Genomic DNA, 21870 nt, shown 5'->3' with positions numbered 1-21870 from the left:
ATGTAACCCATGCTAGCTAAATATTCATATATGTTTCCACTATTTACTAATATGATCATTCAGAGTTGTCTACTTGAGTCATTGTCACTAAATTATTTATAACTAGAGCTACAGAATTCAAAATTAAGATCCGCTTGATTTTCCCGAAAAACAGACTCACATATCTTCTTACCTTAAAATTTTTAGAATTTTTGGTTTAGCCAATGAGTACAGTTAATTCTTCAAAATTGTCCCTGTTCTGCTGTCTGATAATTTCGACCCTTCTTCTCTAAAAATTAATTATCTCTTAGTACGAGATTCAGATGATGTTAAGGTTTGTTTCTCTTGAAAATATACTCATTAAGAATTTTAATCATATAAATTTTAACCCATAATCATTTTTATACAATTTTTAATGATTTTCCAAAGTCAAAAAAGGGAAACCTGAATTCATTCTGACCTTGTCTCACAAAATTTATTATATCTCACGATTTACAATTCCATTACTTACACCATTTCTCTATGAGAAACTAGACTCAATAATATTTAATTCCATACTTTTTTCATCCTTTAATTCAATTTTCACAATTTATGATGATTTTTTAAAGTTAGCCCACTGCTGCTGTCCAAATAGCAAGCAATTTATGCTTTTCGCCGAATCTCATTTTCTGCTTTTCGGGTACACACCTGGTATCATTTCTAATGCGTAAGCACTCCTAAGCCTCCATAACCTAAAAATCGACCAACAAATCTCCAGATTAATCACTTAATTCATTTTTAATTAACCAATTTTGGAAGGAACTCAACTAAAAACCTAACAAAACCCTTACCTCGCTTGAGTAATCATGACTTCACACAATCACAGCATCGATTCATAACCACTAGCCCCTTGATTAACTCCGAAACACCAAAAAGGAATCCCCCTTTCAGAGATTAACTAAGAACAATTAACAATAGACAAAACCGTTACTTACCGAACACACGCAACCAACGATAAACAACCAAATCAATTGGAAAATAAAAGAAAGAAATGGAAGGGGAAAAAATAATGGAAATTTTGGCAACAACTAGGGGAAAGAATCGACAGCGGAGGGAAAAAAAAGAAGAAAACGTCAGAAAAAGTTTGGGTAATTGGAGAGAAAACCGAAACTCTACTTTTTTTATGCAATAAAAAGACAATCAGATTATTTTCTGATAACCTCTCCCCCATTATTTCCAAAAATCACTCCCTATTAACCCACTAAAACACAACTACTCAGAATTTTGCCCAAACACAACTCTTAGCCAAAATTGGAGCAAAAATACTATCTCCATGCCACCATAGAGAATTGAACACAAAACCTCCTTCACACCAACACTCCACTTATCCACCAAACGAACAAGCTCATTCTTTTAATTATTTGTCGACTCTTACTTAAAAGCCTACTGACCAAAGATAGAGCTTATTCATAAAAATACCAAAATTTCGCCAAGTCTTGGCTTGAACTTGAGACCTCTCATACACCCAAAACACTTAACCACTAAAGTAGATACACAATTGTGTTATACCTTTGCAAGAACAAAAATAAAAATTCTGGGGCGTTACATTGTGTTTACGTTTTGAGGGTTCTTTGTTTTTGGGGTTTTTTGGGGTTTAGCTTTTTATCTCCATCTTTTGTACTCTTCATTCTTTTGTCATTATAGTAAAATTATTTTTGCCCGTGGTTTTTATCCTCTTTGGAGGGGTTTTCCACGTTAAATTTGTGTGTTCAATTTCTCAATTTACTCCACTATTTTTTGTTACTTGTTGCTTAATTGAGTCGATCCTAACAGCTTCAACTAACTTTTGGTTTCAAGGGCTTATATCTCATGATGAAGCGATTGTCTCTCTTCTTTTTCTTTTTTCTTTTTTCTTTTTTCTTTTTTCATAACATATTATACGCCATGATAATAAATTTTGATATGCTTATAAAGTTGAGTTTTTATTATTTGTAATATGACATGTCTTAATTATTTTTGATATTATGTCATGATTTGGTTCACTCCATAAGTTATATAAATTTATTATAATAATTCAATTAATTTTAGATTATTTTTACATTTTTGCCCGAACTTAGTTTTTAATAATTGAATCATCCCACCATTATATTCAATTAAAAGTGTAATATGATTTTGCGAAACTTAGCAAGCCTACATTTCTTACATTAATATAAATATCGTATGCTCTTTACTTCGGAATTCATAAATTTTGAAATTAAAAATGCATGTGTTTTGACATATTAGGGTAATGGTTTAGTGGTTTAAATTTTTTATTTAATCGTAAAATATCTCTTATCATTTACAATTAAGTTTAGGTTAAAATGTTGTGAATCAAACGTATTTGCAACGAGCAAGTAGAATAATAAAAGAATTGAAAATATTAAATACACATATTTTACGTGGAAAAACTTCTAAAAATAGATGGAACTCACAAGGAAATCACATCAAACACACACACGCACACATATATATACACCCGTATATAAAAATAATGTCCAATACTAGGGGTGAGCAAAATTCGATTTGATCTGAAAATTTTGATAAAAATTTTAAATTTTGAATTAAATAGTTCGAGTTATTTGAGTTAATCAAGTTATTCGGATCAACCCGAATAAAAAAATTAAGTTTTTATATTCAACTTGAATATGAATTACACAATTCGAGTTATCTGAAAATCTGAATTTATCTTTTCCAAAGTTAAAAGTCAAAACTATTAAATTAAAAGACAAAACTATATCGTTTTGATAAATATTTACTCATTAAGTTAAAAGGCAAAACCATTATATTGTTTATGTAGTTAAATAATCTTGTACTTCATCTACTAGTTAAATAATCGGTCCATGTAAATATAAGTTTTGAGTATAAATAATAGGATTCTTTAGCTCGACTCAACTTGACTCGAAACTTTTTGACTCAATATGATTCAGAAAAAAAATTCAAATTGAGTTCGGTTACTAAAATAGGATTCGTAAACTCGACTAACTTAAACTTTTTTGACTCAATTTAACTCGACTTGATCGAATACTCACCCCTATCATGACATTCCCTTTCTAACACGTAACCTTAGCTTTGGGCCGTGTTTTTTTTTTTCTGTCATAAGCTTGGGCTGCTTCACACAACTTTTTTATTTTTATTTTATATTACATGGAAATTAATGGTCAAATTTTAGTATTAGCCCCTATATTATGTTAAAACTTGAGATTTAATTTATATTCCTTAATTTTTGGCATAATTTCATTATTTTATTTTGTAATGTCATTAGTTAGTCTAAATAATTAACATTGTAAACTATTCCAATCAAAATATTGACGTCAATTTTCTTAAAAACACTATTCCAACAAAAAAAAGTCATTTTATCATGATCGGTTTGGATGAGTATTTTAAATAAAATCCACATCATTATTTTTAACGTTATTCTTTATTATTACATGACTACAAAATGATTTTTTTTGGTAATTTCAAAAGGTGACACTAGTGAGTTTAATAGAAGAATTTTAACAGTGAAAATAATTGGGGACTTGAATTTTGAAAACCAAAAATAGAAAGACTAAATTCATAAAAATAAAAACTAGGAGAACTAAATTCTAAAAGTACAAAGTGTATAGGGACTTAGAATGTATTTTAACTTTCAAAGTTTTACTTTAAAATTTGACATAAACAAAACACAACACAAAATATAGATTGGAAACCAAACTAGTTCTAAAATGATTATTAAAATGGAAAGAATTTTATAATCTAAATTCATGATTTCACGCCAATTTTATAATCTAAATTCCAATAATTGTTGGGTTCAAATCTTCTCATCCCATCTCCTCTTATGAAAAAATTTAATTGTACTTCCAACTTATCTCCTGACATCAATTGCTCCATTTATATTGTACAACCTAAAATAAATTTAGCAGTGTATTTAAGCTAAGAGTTGACCCAAAGATAAGAATTCATCAAGAAAAGGGAATGCAATTAATTTTGTGGACCATTCCTACAATCATCCTTTCCTAACAAATTTCCACCACAAAGCTTATCTCTATTAAAAAAAAAGGGGTAAATTGCAACAACAATCACTCAACTTTGATGCAATTGACAAAACAGTCACTCTAGTTCCAATTCAATCACTTAATTTTTGAAAAATAACAAATCAATCTTTTTAACCATTTTCCGTTACGTTTGTAACAGAAAAGTGACATGACATTTAACGGTAGGCTAGCTGTCATTTAAACAACCCCATTTAAGAGCCTTGGGCAGTAGAAGAAGAAGAAGAAGAAGAAGAAGAGAAGAAATGGAGAAGAAGAGAAAATGGAAGGAGCTTCATACTAGCGATTCCCAAGGGTCAAAATCCGAGAACTCAAAGACAACTATGCTGCCATGACACCAACGCCTCCATGGCCAATGCCCTCCATCGTGTCATGATAGCCGAGGTTCCCAACATAGCCATCGACCTCGTCAAAATTGAAGTTAACTCTTCCGTCGTCAACGACAAGTTCATTGCCCATCGACTTGATCTAATCCCTCTCACTAGCCGACGCGCCATGTCGATGCGATTCTCGTGTGACTGTGACACCTGCAACGGTGACGAACAATGCGAGTTCTACTCTGTCCAGTTTCATCTTCACGCCAAATGCATGAGTTTCATCTCCATCGGTTTTATTGATTCTGTTGGCTACGGATCCTCTGAACAAAGGTATTTAGGGTTTAAATTTGTAATTTGTCACTATTTAGGTCTAATTGTGAATGTCATCCATGTAATTTACAAAAAAATGAAAAGCTAGTCCTCAATTTTGATATAAATTACTGAATTGTTGATTTTCACTAATTTCTTACATACAATTTGTTGAAATGATGATTTTTGGGTCAATGGACAAGATTTAATATTGATACTCAATTGAAATAATTTTTATGTTTTCATAATGTACAATGACCAAATTCTTAATTAGACCAATTTTAAATGCATTGCCATGTCAACGTGGCAAGTTAACTAGCCATGTCACCTGTCCCGTTAGGTCTGTAACGGAAAATGTTAATGGGTGATTGATTTGTCACTTTTTGGTAACGTTAGTGACTGATTTGTTATTTTTTGAAAGTTGAGTGACTGAATTGAAACCAAATCAACTATTTTGTCAGCTGCATCAAAGTTGAGTTACTGTTGGTTTAATTTACCCTTAAAAAAATTAAACTTCATTTGATTCATACAAAATTAATAAAACAAAAACAAAATTTTATTTTGAAAAACAAGAGCTTTGCAGTAAGCTTATCTTATATGTATAAAAGAAATTCATTGGTTTGGATTTTTGTTTTTTAAATTGACTTTTCATTTGTTATTAAAAAACAATAGTAAAGATGTGTCAAAGAGAACTTCAAACGAACCTCATATTTTGAAAGATGAAGCAAGTCACCTCATCAACTTCCTTCATCATCATAACACATAAAACATTCAATTATAATTAAACTAATTCGATTGATTTGGATTCAAAATTTTGAAAACCAGAATGTTTTGGTTTGTTATCGTTTTATTTCTACTTTAAAACCAGTTCAATCTGTATCATACTCACACGCCAAACATATAAAAAAGGTGAAATAGTAAGGATATTATCAATTCATTCCAAATCCAATTAATTACAACTTCTCTGATAAAAAAATTAATTACAAGTTCTAAATGAAGCAAAAATGCTGAGAACATTTGTTTTGGTCATTTTTTCTCTCGATCAAATTATTACACATTTTAAGCACTTGTAAACAATGTTATAATCTGCAAAATGTAGCAATCCCTCACGAAAAGTGTCCCTTTATCAAGTACAAATCACCAAAATCTCATATTGATAACATCATAACTCCATACCACCAGACCCCCAAAACCCCCCTCTACTATTCTGCCCTCTGAAAAGCAATTGTTCAAGCAACCGAAACATAAGCCCCATATAACTAAAGATCCTTTAGACACTAATAGCTAGCCAATTCTTCAGAAGAAACTCAGCAACATCGCTCATGATATATTCACCACCATGCCTTAAACATTCCAGACGAATTAATTATATATTATTTTATATGATTGAGAATTAGTGGGGATGTCATAGGCCCTGCTTGTATATAACTGGTTCTGGAATTCTTTTCCACGGTCCTTAAATCTGTGATTCCTCTTGATAATTTATGTAGGGTGAATATACTTAACATGAATCTTTTGTCAGCGAGAGAGGTGAGGATAAATGGTATGCCTAATTTTGCATACTTCCTTCAGTGATGAATAAACTATGATAAAATAATCAGATTTATGTAGGGTGGTCTGCCCGACATGGTCGGCTCTACCAAGGTTAGGTTTAGACTAATTTCATCCTATGTGTGAGAGAGACAAGTTAACGTGCCTTCTCTTGGGGCCATAACGACGACTTTGATTATGTTTAGATATTTGCAACGACTTAATCTGTTTAAGTGAGGAATGTCATTTGTGTGATTACATTTGACTGTAAATTTTTTATGTTATGAATTTGCAGGTTAGGTTCTTAAGAGAATAATTTAATGGTGAGAGACCTAATCACCAATGTACAAGCGGGGACTCTAAACATTAACATTAATAAGAGGAACAGAATATATCAAATTAAATTAAATAAGAATAACAAAATTTTTAATTCAATTGAGTAATTATAGGGATTAAAACTATAAATTGATCTATAATTATTTCTCAGGCATTAATTGTAAGATTATTTCCATAGCCTAAATTATTGTAGGGGGCCTATATAAGCTCAAGGTTGACGCAAAGGTCAGTAGTTAACATCGGAAAGTTAGTGCAATTATTGTTGATATATTTAATGATATTTTCTCAATAATTTCCTCCGACTACTTGCTAGAAAGCTAGGGTTAGCTGGATGGTGCTATATTACATCACAATAAGTGAGCAAATGTATATATATATATATATATATATATATATATATTAGAGATTTTAAGCAAATATTGTATTTGATCTTTGTCCTTAAATCATGAATAGTATAATAATTAAGAATAATAGTTGGTACATTGTCATTGAAGTTTTTAAATTTCATAAGCGAGTCGGAGGGTTGACACGTGTTTTATAAAGGTGTTGTATAATATTAAAAAAAAATCAATAGCATTAAGTAGATTATCAGTGTACTAATTACTAACCCTATAATTAAATAATATTTTCATTTTTGTCAAAGGAACTTCTGTATTTTGAAAGAAAATTTTAAAATATAATCCATCCGGACCCAACAATTGTCTTGAATTATTAGCAGGTTGTTAATGAAATTGATGGATTTAGTGACTGTATTAAGCTTGTGTCTTTCGTTAATGTGTTCCGTGAGGCGAATGGCTTGCTCACTCTATTTAATATTCTCCATTTACCGAATACATCAAATATTATCTTATATATATTCCACTCCCTCCGATTATATCTCAATGGACAAATTGAAGTTCATTCAAGGAAATGATAATGTGCGTTTTTTTCACCAAGGAAATTATTATATAAAGGTTAAATTCTACCATTAATTCCTGTATTTTATTGAAGTTGTGGATTTAATCCCTATAAGTTAATTTGATATTTTAGTTATTGTACTTTTCAAATTTTAAGATTTCAATCACCGTAAACGATATTTGTTAAATTCATTAAGTTCTGCTATCTCTAAAATTTGGTGTGACAAACATATTATCATTTGTGTAATGTCATATCGACTTTGTAAGGCCCAATTTTGGCCCGGGCCTAAAAAATAAAAACTATTCCAGTCCATTTACAGCAAACTTAAACCCAAAATTACAATGGCCCAAACGTCCCAATAAAAAAAAACCCTAGTGGCTCGACTGCCCCACAACTTAAACAATTTCAGCCAAGAGCAAACCCCAAAGCGCCGCACGCCTCTGCCCAATGCCCAGCGCCGCATGTTCTGCCTCCTCTGCCACTCCTCACGCAGGCCGTTACTCGCCTATCACCGACCGTCAGCCTCTGACACCTGCAAGGCAGTAAACCACACGCAACAGCAGAACAGGCCAAACAACAAAACGACAAAAAATAAAAATTTAGGGGTTTTTAAATCGGCTATAAAGGCCAAAATCTTAACATTGTATTCTTCGTCTGTCATTTTTTTACGAATTTCAGAAATAGAAACAAAGGTTGCTGTCTTCTCCGATTCTTTTTTTTTGAATTATTTACTTATTTTATTTATCATTTTTTTAAAAAATCTGATTTTAAAACTAGTACTAAAAGAAAGGACAAAAAGGGAAGGGTGACTCACTGGAGTTGGCCGTGACTGTGCCGCCAGAGGCTCTCTCCTCCATCGTTGAGTCGGGTCTGCCAAGGTCGAGGGTCCCCCTTTTGTTTCACTCCTCGCGGGTTGAGAGAGCCTGGCTCTCAAGGACTCCACAAAAGGGGTTTAATGGCCTTTCATTTCCGGCGCCGACCTCCGGCTACGAGGTGGCGCGACGGAGGCCTAAGAAGGTCGTCGGCCGAATATGAGGGATGGGGGTTGAGAGAGAGTTAGGGAGACTCTCAGTTTTTTTGAAAAAAATAAGGGATGAATTTTTTTTTTGTTGATTTTTTGAGTGTTTATATAGTTTAAAAACGGCGACGTTTTGGACCTTAGCATCCATGGCCAAAACAGCACCGTTTGGCATAAAACCCAGGAGCCGATCCGAGACCCGACCCGAATGCGGTCAGGATCCGCGTGTTATGCCTGGAGGGGCTATTTGCGCGTTCAGCCCCTCCTCTTTTATAGTTCAGTGCAATTTGTCCCTTTTGTTTCTTTCATTTTGGCCCATAAATTTTTTTCTGATTTCATTTTAATCCTTGCTGAAGTGCTGCGTTTCAGGACTAGGGAATATTTCCCTGGAAGTCCCTTGCTCCTTCAGCGCATTTTGTTTTAGTCCCGAGTCACCCTCTTTAAGTTATTTTTATTTGACCCCAAATTTTAGTTTAGTTTCTAATTTAATCCTCTATTTGTTGTTTTAGTTATTTTATCATTAAATTAATTATTTTGATATTATTAATACTATTGTATGGCATCATTGATTTTGTATTTTAATTCATTGTTATTATTATTCACTCATTTACATCCTTAATTCCAAATTTTGTTATATATTCATACATTTTCTAATATATACATATATACACGTGCATTTCATGATTCATTTATATATATATACGTACTTATATGTTTTATATTTTATAATTTATAAACATATACATATATATATCTTATATACTTTATACTTTCGAAATACACATATACATATACTTTTAATATATATACATGCATACATTTTATAATATCATATATATTTTTATAATTTATATATATATATATGCACATACATATATGTCTTTTTTACTTTTTTTCATTCTATTCATTTATTTATTTATTTACATTATCATAATTGTTATTCTGTCATTTACAATTTTTACTCAAATTCGTAATAAAGAGAAAATTTTGAAAATAAGGGTAATACTCGGTATTTTGGATCTTCGAGAAGATTGAGCCCTAACGTATTGGGTTCTAATACGTTGTGTCCTAACGCATTGGATATGACATGTTGTTTTCCCGAGATGAGGATTTTCCTAAAAAAATAATAAAAGTGATATTCTGTATTTGGGAAATTTGAATGATCGTGCCCTAACTCACTGGGTTTCGATTTATCTCCTTTGATCCAAATAATCGAATATCCTTTTGAAATTTAAATGCACGAGTTTTGAAAATAAAAAGATAAGCTTGTTCTCGAGGATTTAAAATGTTGTGTCCTAACGTACTGGATTGACATTTTATTTACTCTGAGACAAGAAGGTCTTTAGCATCCACCTCGATTTATCCAAGCATCGTTTATAAATTTAACATTAATAAAAAGGAATGATTGTATTTTAAATTCTTTTCGAGTTTTCAATTCTCGACATTAAGATATTAATTAATCAACTAGGTACCAATTTTGGGCGTTACGAGGGTGCTAATCCTTCCTTGAACGTAACCGACTCCCGAACCCATTTTTTTAAATTTCGTGGACTAAAATCGTTGTTTTAATAAAATCAAATCGCTTATTAAAAACAATCACTTTTTGAGGTGACCCGATCACACCTTATCAAAAAGGATCGGTGGCGACTCCCATTTTCGTTTTTATTTTCAAAATCTAAGTCGACCCCATTTTTATCAAAAAAATGGTGTCAACAAACTTGTTATTTTCACATATTATTTACTAAAAATCCAATTAATAGACCAGTGATTGTCATTTGCATCAAGACTAAAATTTCAAAATTCAGAAAGTTTGGACTAAATCGATAGTAATAGAATTTAATCAAATTGATAACTGCTACTGTTTGGGTTAGAACTAAAATTTCAAAATTCAAAAGGTATAGAGACTAAAATTGATCAAATTGAAGTTTAGAGACTAAATTCACAACTTTCGTAAAGTACAGTGACCAACAGCAGAATTTAACCTTCTATAAATAAGTTCACCAAAGTCAGTAGTCGATCTTTGAAAAGTAATGCAATTAATTATGTCATTGTCCTTTTAAAGGATTTGCTGACTTAAAATTCACACCAACTTTTTGCATACATATTAGCTATGAAAATTCAACCATTAAAGTAATGCAATTAATTATGTCATTGCCCTTTTAAAGGATTTGCTGACTTAAAATTCCCACCAACTTTTTGCATATCAAATTCAAGACCCCAAAAATGTTGGAAAAATTTGCAACGACTCAAAATTTATAATTTTTGTTTGATTTAGTATCTATATTTAATAAAATTTATACATTTTGATATTTAAAAGTAATAATGTTAATTTTTTAGCATTTAATTTGAATTTTAGGATTAATTTGATGAGAACTCATAGTTACCTAATAATATTAATAATTAACTTTAATTAAATCAACACTAGAGCACAAAAAATCATTAGATTACATTTAACAAATTAAATATAAAATTGAATAAACTCACTTTTAACACTAAATTTATTCTATTAATACAATTACGAAAATTTGAATTTAATAATATTAACAATTAACTTTAAATAAATTAACTCTAAACCACAATTAAACATTAAAAATTAATACCCTTACTTTTGGTAATAAAATGTATAAAATAGTTGTCAAATTCAAATATCATGATATATCAATGATTCCATTTATAGTAGCCATCATCTTTGTTTACAAGTTGAAATACACTGACAATGGGAATGAGAAAATATAATTTAAAATCTTGAAAATGATGATGAATGATTTCATTTAGGTTGATTTATTGTATTTCTAAATTTTCTTGGCATATATTATATACATATATGTTGTATAGGGTGCTATTTATGCATAATCAAAATTCATAAAGTATGCGAAATTGAACGATATTGATTAATACCAACACAATGGTAATTTGAAAGTTTGGAACATTGTTTTCATTTACTAAAAGTATGTGATTATTGAGGACGTGCTGAGTATGTCAAATGAATGTGTAAACCTCAAAATTAGGATCGGACTTGGCATTCGAAGAATCACCTTGGACCTCGGACTATTTTTAAAAAGTATTAATCAGATTCTATTAGTTTTGGTTTGTAATTTTTAATGACTTGTGGTTTGTGGCTTAGTAACTTTTCTTTTGGGATTTTTGCATGCATGGATTACTCAAGCATAATAACTGAATAATGCATGATATCGAGCTTAAGTAAAATTTGATATTGTTCCCTAGTTTCCGCTGCATTAAAAAGGAATTGTTTCTGAAAAACAAATCGTTAAGGCAACTAAGTTTCCAAAATGACTTGAAAAATGGTTTTTCCGCACATTAGTTTACCATCGAGTTTTTTTTAAAAGAAGAGCGATAAGCAAACTATTTTTGTAAAACAACACTATCAACAATAAAATGAATCCTAAGTATACACGACCTAATGAATGAATGCTTTTAAGCTAACTCAAAGTACAACTACGGTTTTCTCTAAAATGAGTTTATTTAAGGTCTTCAAAAGTAACGTAAGTTAGCTTAGCCATTTCGGTGGCTATTGTAGCCTTCTCAATCTAGTCATAACATCTAGGCCGGGTTTGGGAGGTTACAATTTTCAAAGCTACTCTGCGTCACAAGTTCATGTGCACCACATTGATGTGTAGTTGGCCGTGTGCCAGGCCGTGTGGAGCACTTAGGCGTGTGCAATTACACAAGTTGAACAGGTAGGTCATGTGGGCCCTTTTTGGTCAATTTGATGTCCCGATTAGGGGCTGATAACGGACTCTAAAATTGAATCCGTGATTATTTTGTAGGCTTATAAATGCGTAAATCACTACAGCAAAATAGGTTTTTAGCGGTGTTTTTTTGGCCCTATGGCGGTGCTTATAAGTGCCGCTAAAACAGATTGCGGCGCTTTGATAAGTGCCAGTAAAAAGTCGCTTTAGATAGCGCCGCTAAAATTTGCGGCGTTCATTTGGAAAAACACTATAAAAGAGTCAAGCATGTTGTGGCATTTATAGCTAGAAGTACCACAAAAAATCATGTTTTTTAGCAATGTTTGTAGTAAAAGCGCAGCTAAAGATCATGTTCTATAGTGGCATTTGTGGGAAAACGCCACTAACATTAATAGATTTTACCAACCCATTTTATTTAATATTAAACCCAAATTTTCAACATATTTTCCTGTAACTTCAAATCCAACAACAAACTTCAAATCTAAATGAGACTATCACGAAAGAAATTTGTATATGATCTAAATTAATAACTGAAATAACAAAATATATTCAAAAGTTATAATGTTAAGATATTCTCACAATAAGAAAACAAAAGTCAAAGATGGCGGATTCTGCGATTTATTCTACTAAAACATCTTCATCATATTTTGAAGCTGTAGCTGGAGTTCGTTATATTTTTAAAATATTTTTTTCATAATTTTAAAGCAGACGTAAATGATAATTTAATTATAAAAATTTGATCTTAAATTATATAAAAACTAAACCTTCAAAATGAATTTTGCGTAGGGACTAAAACCAGAAATTGACCTTTAATAATTTCTCAAGGAATAGTATTAATTTGGAGGATAGGTGTTTAGATTATTTCCACAACCACACTTTGTAGGGCCTATATATCGTCACATTCAGTGGACTATTTCAGCGTGGACTAGTGGGTTGCCTTCAGCCTTAGGTCCTTGTCTTTAAATAACAAGTTTCATGAAGGCTAATGCAATAGAAGTTTGAAGTAGCATACAATTGAGAGAGAAGCAAAAACAGAGAGATGATGGACTCCAAATGGTTGTGGTTTATGAGGATGGCAGTGATGAGTGTGCTGCTACTGTTAGAAGGATGCAGGTGGTGCACTATTGATGCTTGTGTGGAGCATGAGAGAGTTGCTCTCTTGCAACTCAAACCTTTCTTCAATCACTATAATGAGTTCGACAGCTGGGACGAGGTTAAAGGTTCAGATTGTTGTAAATGGAAAGGGATTGAGTGCAACACCACCACTGGGAGACTCATTGGACTCTCTCTTGATTCTATGAGGTCCGGATACTTGGATTATTGGTATCTGAATGCCTCTTTGTTTCTTCCCTTCAAGGAATTAAAGAGGCTTTATTTGACAGGGAGTGGCATAGCCGGTTGTGTTGAAAATGAAGGTTCTATATTTGATTTGCCCTTCATTTCATCTTTAGTTACTCTATTATGTACACATATTTTCAACACAACTTACTGTTAATTTTGCGATTACTTGTTATTATTAACTCTGCAGGTTTTGAAAAGCTATCATCCACATTCAGAAATCTGCAGTTCCTTGACTTAAGTCAAAATCATCTGAATGATAGCTTTATATTATCTTTGAGCCAATTTTCATCTCTCCAATATTTAAATCTAGCTTACAACCTATTAGAAGGAAAGTGGCCTCATATTCAAGGTAGATTGCCTTTCTCTGGTTTTGTTTCTACTTTAAAGTTAAGTTTTGTTTGAGGGAAATTTTTGGTCAATTTTTGGGATTGAATAATTCTATTTAAACTTCAAGGTTGAAGCCTTAGTAATCACAATTTTTTTATATTATTTATTTATTTTTTGTTGGCCAAATAAAAAAGGTGGAATCCAGCAAACAAGGATTATAATTAGATCCCATGGAAACCACACATTTTCCTTCCTTGAAGGCTTTCAAGCATAAAGTCCTTACTTATGTAGGACCCTTTATAATTATTTGTTTCAAATTAGTACTTTCACTTTTGGGGATTTTTCAACTTCCTTACTTTTACCCTTTTCACTTCAGCCAAGTTATTAAAATATTTGTTCAACTTGAGTATATATAGGATTGAATAATTTGAAAATTTTGAAGACGTTGGATTTAAGGTGGAATCAAATGGTAAACTTTCAATCCTTCAAAGGTATGTATTTATATTTTGGTCCGTTAATTAAGTTTGTTTTTTTACACAATGATAATTCGAACACTTGAACCATTAACCCACAATTTAGGGTTCAGTTAAATAATTTATTACACATAATTAAATTTATATCATTTTTTCATTGATGAAATTACGTTAAATCTTTTGTAGATGAAGGTAAGAAATTGAGTTAACCCATTTAGAAGAGCTTAATTTAGAAGCAAATCTCTTCAATAACAGTGTATTTGCAACTCTAAACAAGCTTTCAAATCTGAAATCTTTGAGCATAGGTTTCAATCAATTGAATGGATTAATAGATATGAAAGGTAAAATTATTATTTTTGACAAATTATGCCTCTATAGACAAAAATATTAATCATGTTTTGGAATGATTTAATGAAGCTTATCTGTTTCTTTCCCAGATTTGGATGCATTTACTAACTTACAGAAACTAGATATGAGTGGGAATCAATTGAGAGGCTTTGTGGTCCACAAAGGTATCATTTAAATAATTTTTTTTTATTTTTTAAAAAATGAAAACAATCTTCTAAATGGTGGTTTATGTTGACATGGCAATTAAGGCTTGTGGATTATAGTGTGTTTGTACTTTAATTTGAAAATTAAGACATTTTAAAAATGTGGAATTTTAAAATAGGTTAATATACTTAAAAAGTCTTTAAACGAGTCTTTTTAAAAATATTATAAAATGTAATACAATAAAAGCTGAAAAATTTTTTAGCCATAGGAGATGAAGTATTTATGGTGAAAATTTGAAAGCTCTAGGCAATTTATTTATTTATTTTAGTCTGAATATTTTCCCATATTAAAATCTGAAAAAAAAATTGGGCCCCTTCCAGCCCTGGGCGACCGCACTCTCAAATAACCCCTAGGATCGAGCCTAAAACAACTACATATTTTTTAAATAAATTCTTAAATTATTTTTGTAATTAAATAAACTCATATAATTTTTTTTACCCACAAAAGCTCTTCATTTTAATATTAAAGTAATATTTCTGTTGAAATTATATATACTTTTTAAAATTAACATAAAATTTAAAAGAGTAATTAGAATTTTCAAAAGAGTGATTAAGTGTAATATGTATATAAACACTTTCAAAAAATTTAAAATATTTCTCTTATTTTACTTTAAGAAATATACTTTTATTTTATATAATAAATTATTCTCATCAAAATCACCCAGCATAAACAACATTTAAGTAATAATAAATTTAAAACTTTGATTTAATAATAATTTTCTATTTAGTGGTGATAAATTTAAAGTAATATAATGATCTCAATAAAGGAAAATTCTATTTTACACATTATTTATCTTAAAATGCTAGAAAGAAAAGAAAAACAATTAGTGCAATCATGTTGAAGTTTTCACAATTTTTATCAAAATATTTTCGCTCACAGAAAACAAGGGATTGAAAAAGTTAAAAGTTCTTCGTCTCCAAAGTATTGTCACCGACGATAGCATTCCGCTAGAAAACTTAGTAGAGGCTTTCTCATCAGGTAAACACCTTTTCTTGATTAACATCTAATACTTCTTCTATTCCAAAACAACTTACGTTTCATTAACACCTACTACCTCTTTTCATTGATTAGAATTAAGCAACTTGGAGGAAATAAATCTCGATTATTCTCGTCTCAACATCAACATTTTGCAAAGCATTGGAGTATTCACTTCTCTTCAAACTTTGTCTCTATATAGGTGTGCACTTATTGGTTCCTTACCTGATCACGGTAAAATTTTCTATACGACCTTTTCTTTATCTGATTTCTCCTATTCTGTTTTAGAAAACCAAATTTAATTAGAAATTCTTCCATGATTTCATAAATTTTTCAGGATGGTGTGATCTAAGGAACCTTGAAGTGTTGGATGTGAGTTGGAATGCACTTGAGGGGATGCTTCCTCATTGTTTCAGTAACTTGACATCTCTTCGTGAGTTAGATATCTCCAACAATCGATTTTCCGGAAATCTAACTCCTTTAGCAAGTCTTACATCACTCAGAGCCATTTCTCTTTCAAGTAATCATTTTCAAATTCCAATTTCATTCGTACCACTTGCAAACTTTCCAAACCTTGAGGTCCTCTTGGCTGATGAAAACAAGTTGGAAATGGAACCTTCCTTCCACACCTTAGTCCCGAAATTCCAATTGAAATTCATTAGTTTGTCCAAGTGCAGAACATCTCAACAACTCAGTCTTGAACTTCCTACCTTCCTTTACTACCAAAATGACTTGAGATTTGTGGATCTTTCTCAGAACAATTTCAGTGGAACTGTCCCATTTTGGTTGTTAGAAAACAACACAAAGTTAGAAGATCTCATCTTGAAGGGTAATTCTTTTACAGGTCCTCTCACATTACTGTCGACTCCTAATTCAAATGTATCTTCAATCGACATGTCTGACAACAAAATACAAGGTCCGCTTCCAACCAATATATGTTCAACTTTTCCACATTTGGAGCAGTTATTCTTATCCAAGAATGCCTTTCAAGGCAATATCCCTCCTTGTTTAAGCGCCATGAAGAATTTGTCAATGTTAGATCTATCAAACAATCAATTGGCTGGAAAAGTACCTCAAGAGTTGGTCAGGAAAAGCTCACTATTTCTTTTGAGACTGTCAAACAACAACCTCAATGGAAATGTAGTTCCTGTGATTCTCAATGCAAATGGGTTACAAAAATTATATTTGGATGGAAATAATTTTTCTGGAGAGATGACAAATTTTGATGTCTCTACTTTTCAGTTTCCAACATCACTAACAGATATTGATCTCAGTAACAACAGATTGCATGGAAAGCTTCCAAGATGGATAGGGAATATGTCACTTTTGGAGAGATTAGACTTGTCTAACAATGGTGTCGAGGGTTCTATTCCAGTGGAATTTTGCAACTTGAATAACTTCAAATTTTTGGATCTTTCTGAAAATAATTTATCTGGCTCTATACCATCTTGTTTTAATCCTCCAAACCTAGAGCATGTCCACCTGCACAATAATAGACTGGGTGGTCCATTGTCACTTGCTTTTAATAAAAGCACTTCACTAGTGACATTAGATCTTAGAGGAAACAATTTTACTGGTGGTATTCCAAAATGGATCGACACACTTTCTTCTTTGAGTGTCCTTCTCTTGAAAGCTAATCATTTACAGGGAAGAATTCCAGTCCAGTTATGCACCTTGTATTCCTTGAGCATTATAGATCTTTCTCAAAATAGGTTTTCCGGTCCTATACCTTCTTGTTTGGGAAATTTAACTCTTCCAATGAATAAGGATAAGACCATGACACCAGATTTAATGTCGCCAACATTTTCAGAACTGGATGAATTGAAACTATTAAAGACGGGTATACTTTTCGAGCACATGATGCATTCCTATAGCTACATGAAAGAATCGGTAGAGTTTACCACAAAGAGTGGATCTTTCTCATATGGAGGCGACATCCTTGAATACATGTCTGGGATTGATTTATCTTGCAATGAGTTAACTGGTCAAATCCCACTTGAATTAGGGAACTTGCGTGAAATCCATTCTTTGAACTTGTCACGCAATAAGTTGGTCGGAGTTATACCTTCATCATTCTCAAAACTTAAGCAGATTGAGAGTTTGGATCTTTCTTACAACAACTTGAGTGGTGAAATCCCAAACCAGCTGGTAGATTTGAACTCTCTGGGGGTTTTCAGTGTTGCACACAACAACTTGTCAGGTAGTATTCCAGAACAAAACCAATTTGGGACTTTCATTGAAAGCAGTTACGAGGGGAACCCTTTTCTCTGTGGACCTATACTTCATATAAGTTGCTCCAAAACCGGTTCAATATCAACAATATCAGATGATGAAAGAGAAGATAGTTTTCTAGACACATATGTTTTTTGTGTGAGCTTTTTGGCTTCTTATGTAGTTATGTTGTTAACAATTGTTGCTATCCTTTACATAAATCCATATTGGCGAGGAGTTTGGTTTTCTTTCGTTGGGAAGTGCATCACCAACTGTGGGCAATCTTCTTGGGTATTACATCTTTAGAAGATGTGTTTAGATGAATTTTAGGGAGTATTTTGCTAGTTTTGCATTTTGAATAAAGATCTTGTCTTTGGGGTAAGAAAGCTTAAGTCTGTCTTGTTTGTTTTATTTTTGTATATAAATATTCAATTATCTAGTTTTTTTCCTTTTTTGAAATTTCAATTATTATCATAATTCTTTGAATTAAATTAAATTGATAAATGGAGTATTTTAGTGTATAGTTAGAAATTGCATCATTCAAAATGTAGGTAAAAATAATTATTTATAAATTTTATGTTTGAAAAACTAATGAATGTTTGAAAGAATAGTGAATTATTAAAGAGAAGTTGTATGATAATGGGTAGTTTTAAAGTAGTGGTTTAGTAGAAATAAATAGTTTTTATAAAAAGATTATATAAATAATTAATTTTGATAGTTACTCCTATTTTTAAAAAATAGTGAATGTAATATTCCATTTTTAAATGCTAAATTAAGTCGTGATATCAAGTAAATCAGGAAATTTTATAATAATAGAGATGAAAAAAGTAACACAAAATTAACTTTTAAAAAATGTTAGTGCACGAGTATTCAACCAAGGATTTTTAAATATTTTTCATATGTATTTATGACATGGTTTCCAGTTGTTGAATATAAATGTTAGATACAACATATGCTGATCTTGTTGTGTCTTGACCTTCTAAAAACAGCGGAAATTCTGCTGACCAATGACAAATGAGCTGTAAATGCTGATGAACAAACAAGCACTGGCAAGCTAACTTCACAGAACATTTGAACCCAAATAAAAATGCAACAGGAGAATAATTCATCTTGGAAAAAGAATCGTTAATATGCGAAAACTTATCTTGTTTGACAAGAATACAACATATGTTGCTCTTGTTGTGTCTTGACCTTCTAAAAACAGCTGAAAATCTGGCGGCTTTACATTTGCTGAAAGTGTAGTATCCAATGACAAATCAGAAGATGCTGGCTGGCTTTGCATTTGCTGAAGGCGCATGGTGATTAATATATGAACAAGAACCACCCTAGCACAGTGGATAACGCTAAGGAACTGTAAATAGGATGCAATTGGTGAAACAAGAAAAAATAATAAGGAACCTCAATGTAAAAATTTGGATGTAAGGTGTGACTATCATTACAGTCTTTCCTAATTAGCTGATAACCCTATATCTAACATTTATCAGGGCTAAGCAAATTAACATACATGATGTAAAGGAATTTGACTATAAGATCCAACAGAAAACTTAATAAACGATAATCAACATAGAAAGAAGGCAATGCAAACTTATTACAATGATGCAAGTGGATCAAAAGAAAGCACTTCTATAAGGAATTTGCATTTAAGGCATCGTAAACAGAAAAAAAAATGATAAAACTTTTGGAAAGTATTTTCAAAGAGGAGACAAAAACAGGGTAGAAACAATGTTTGGTTCTTCCTTTTTCTATTTACAATTTTAGGGTGCATTCTCTACTGTGGTGAAAAAGCCTTTTTGGGTAAAAGTGTTTTTACACCATGGAGAAGTGTTTTTCCACTGCAGAAGTGATGAACAACACATAGCTTTTGTAGTCAAAAACTGTTTTTGGCTTTTGCATTTCAAAGGGAAAATTATCAAAATACTATTATTTTCATTAACTATTTAAAAGGTATATAAAAATTAGATTAATTTATATTTTATATATTATTATATTAAATTGTTTAAATCTTATTTATTATTATATTTATTTTTTCAAAATATTTTATATATTATCAATTTTACAACTAATTTATATTAATTACTTAAAAGGTATTTAAAAGTTATATTTCATGTATCATTATATTAAATTATTTAAAATCATATGACTTGACTAATTTTTTACTTTCTACTATCATGTCTAAAAAGAACATTTTAACTTTCAATTGCGATTTTTGGCAGCAATGAACAACACTAAAAACTAACAAGCACACTTTTCCACACCTCTTTTCAAGAGCAATTTTTTCTAAAAGCACTTTTGAGCTAGTCCTTAGTCTATCATGCATCGACTCTTCATTTTTCTTTAACTACCCATGTCCGACTTTGAACGGAGATATGACCAAGTCACAGTGACATGGTTTTTAGTTATGGGGAATGGGATTCGAGTGCTGGACCTCCTTTTAGATGCAGGGTGAATTTTTGGTATTTATTTAAAATATTTTTAAAATACTTTTTTTAAATTTTTTTAATTTTAAAATAAATTTTTGGTATTTATTTAAAAAATGGCCGGGCTCGGGCTTATGAATTTTTTACCGGGCCGGGCTTGGGCAAAATTTCAGGCCCATATTTCGGGCCGAGCCGGGCCCGGGCTAAAATTTTTTCTGGGCCCGGCCCGGCCCATAAGCACCTCTAGGCATTAAATGTGAGATTATTTCCGTGAGGGGGGCCTATATAAGCTCAAGGTTGATGTAGAAGTCAATAGTCAACATTTGAAAGTTAATACAATGAATTATGTGAGTGTTGATATATGTAATGATATTTTCTTAACAATTTCCTCCAATTTTCATTATTATTCATTATTTGTTTTACTCATTAATGAAATTTGGTGTGAATACATTAAATATTACCTTATATATATTTCACTCCCTCTTACTATATCTCAATGGAGAAATTGATGGTCATTCAAGGAAATGGTAATGTCCATTTTCCACAAAACTAAAATTTTCCACACGACAGAGACTTTCTTGGTCAAACAAGTTGGATTTGGCTTCACCAATATCTGTACTAAAATTTTCCACACAATAGAATACGAACTCGTTCTCATAAATATTTTGAAAAAAAAAATATTATGAGTTAACGAATTATCAATTTACTTAAAAAAGTTGAAAGATACATTTTTTAAAATTTTATGAAATTATACATTAATATAATTATAGAATTATGGTTTTAACTTTATAAAATTTATTATTTATCTTTGATCCTGAAGAGAGACAAATTAATATACCTATTCTTGGGGCCATAACGACAACTAGGATTATGATTGCACATTTTCTAAGTCTTCATTTTTATTAATTAGGAAAGATGATGGGCATCTCCACTAAATTTCCACCCACAAGAATATACATATTCTACCACTAAATTTTTATTAATTAGCTTGTCGGGTGCACTTGAATTGTGGTTCATAGAAGGAAATTATTATATAAAGGTTTAATTCTACCATAGTTCTTGTACTTTACTGATGTTGTAGCTTTAATTCCTAGACTTTAATTTGATATTTTAGATATCTGTTAAATTCATTAAGTTCTACTATTTTCAAATTTGGTGTGGCAAACATATTATCATACATGTAATATCACTGAAATTTAAAAGAATGAGAAATTTGTACATATTATCATATGTCAATATCAAGTTGAACATTTCAAAATCTAAAGTAATAGGTCAAGTCTTTATTTTTCCAACAAACCAGAATTTTCTACATGATGGCTTTTTTTTTTGGCTATTAGTTAAGAGGATTTTTTAAAATAACCCAATTTAATTAACTAATTACAAAAATGATTCAAGTAAAAATCAAGTCATATTAAAATAAGGGTAAACT

At 31.1% G+C, this 21870-nt stretch overlaps 1 protein-coding gene and 1 long non-coding RNA gene across 15 annotated transcripts in view; one reads left to right on the top strand and one right to left on the bottom strand.

Moving 5' to 3' along the window:
* LOC105796523 (receptor like protein 21) overlaps window positions 1-18472 on the top strand; it is a 74755-nt gene extending 56283 nt beyond the window's left edge. For 12 of the 14 annotated variants that reach the window (XM_052627940.1, XM_052627939.1, XM_052627938.1 and 9 more), the window contains 4 exons: window positions 14724-14798; window positions 15718-15816; window positions 15910-16047; window positions 16151-18472. In XM_052627940.1, coding sequence (XP_052483900.1) covers window positions 14724-14798; window positions 15718-15816; window positions 15910-16047; window positions 16151-18330 — 2492 coding nt within the window. In that variant the 3' untranslated portion in view covers window positions 18331-18472. Of the gene's footprint in view, window positions 1-13126; window positions 13561-13673; window positions 13836-14229; window positions 14305-14723; window positions 14799-15717; window positions 15817-15909; window positions 16048-16150 lie in introns of those variants that run through there. The other 2 variants (XM_012626261.2, XM_052627951.1) reach the window with 2 other exon arrangements.
* Window positions 7581-9032, bottom strand: LOC105796531 (uncharacterized). Its single transcript, XR_001134469.2, has 2 exons — window positions 8232-9032; window positions 7581-7949 (listed from the first exon to the last, which is right to left on the bottom strand). It is a non-coding gene; the product is annotated as an uncharacterized LOC105796531 (long non-coding RNA).
* Window positions 18473-21870: the final 3398 nt, after the last annotated feature.

This window comes from Gossypium raimondii, chromosome 3 (genome assembly GCF_025698545.1).
Source record: "Gossypium raimondii isolate GPD5lz chromosome 3, ASM2569854v1, whole genome shotgun sequence".
NCBI classification, from domain to species: domain Eukaryota; kingdom Viridiplantae; phylum Streptophyta; class Magnoliopsida; order Malvales; family Malvaceae; genus Gossypium; species Gossypium raimondii.
This window is presented reverse-complemented; position numbering and strand designations above follow the sequence as displayed.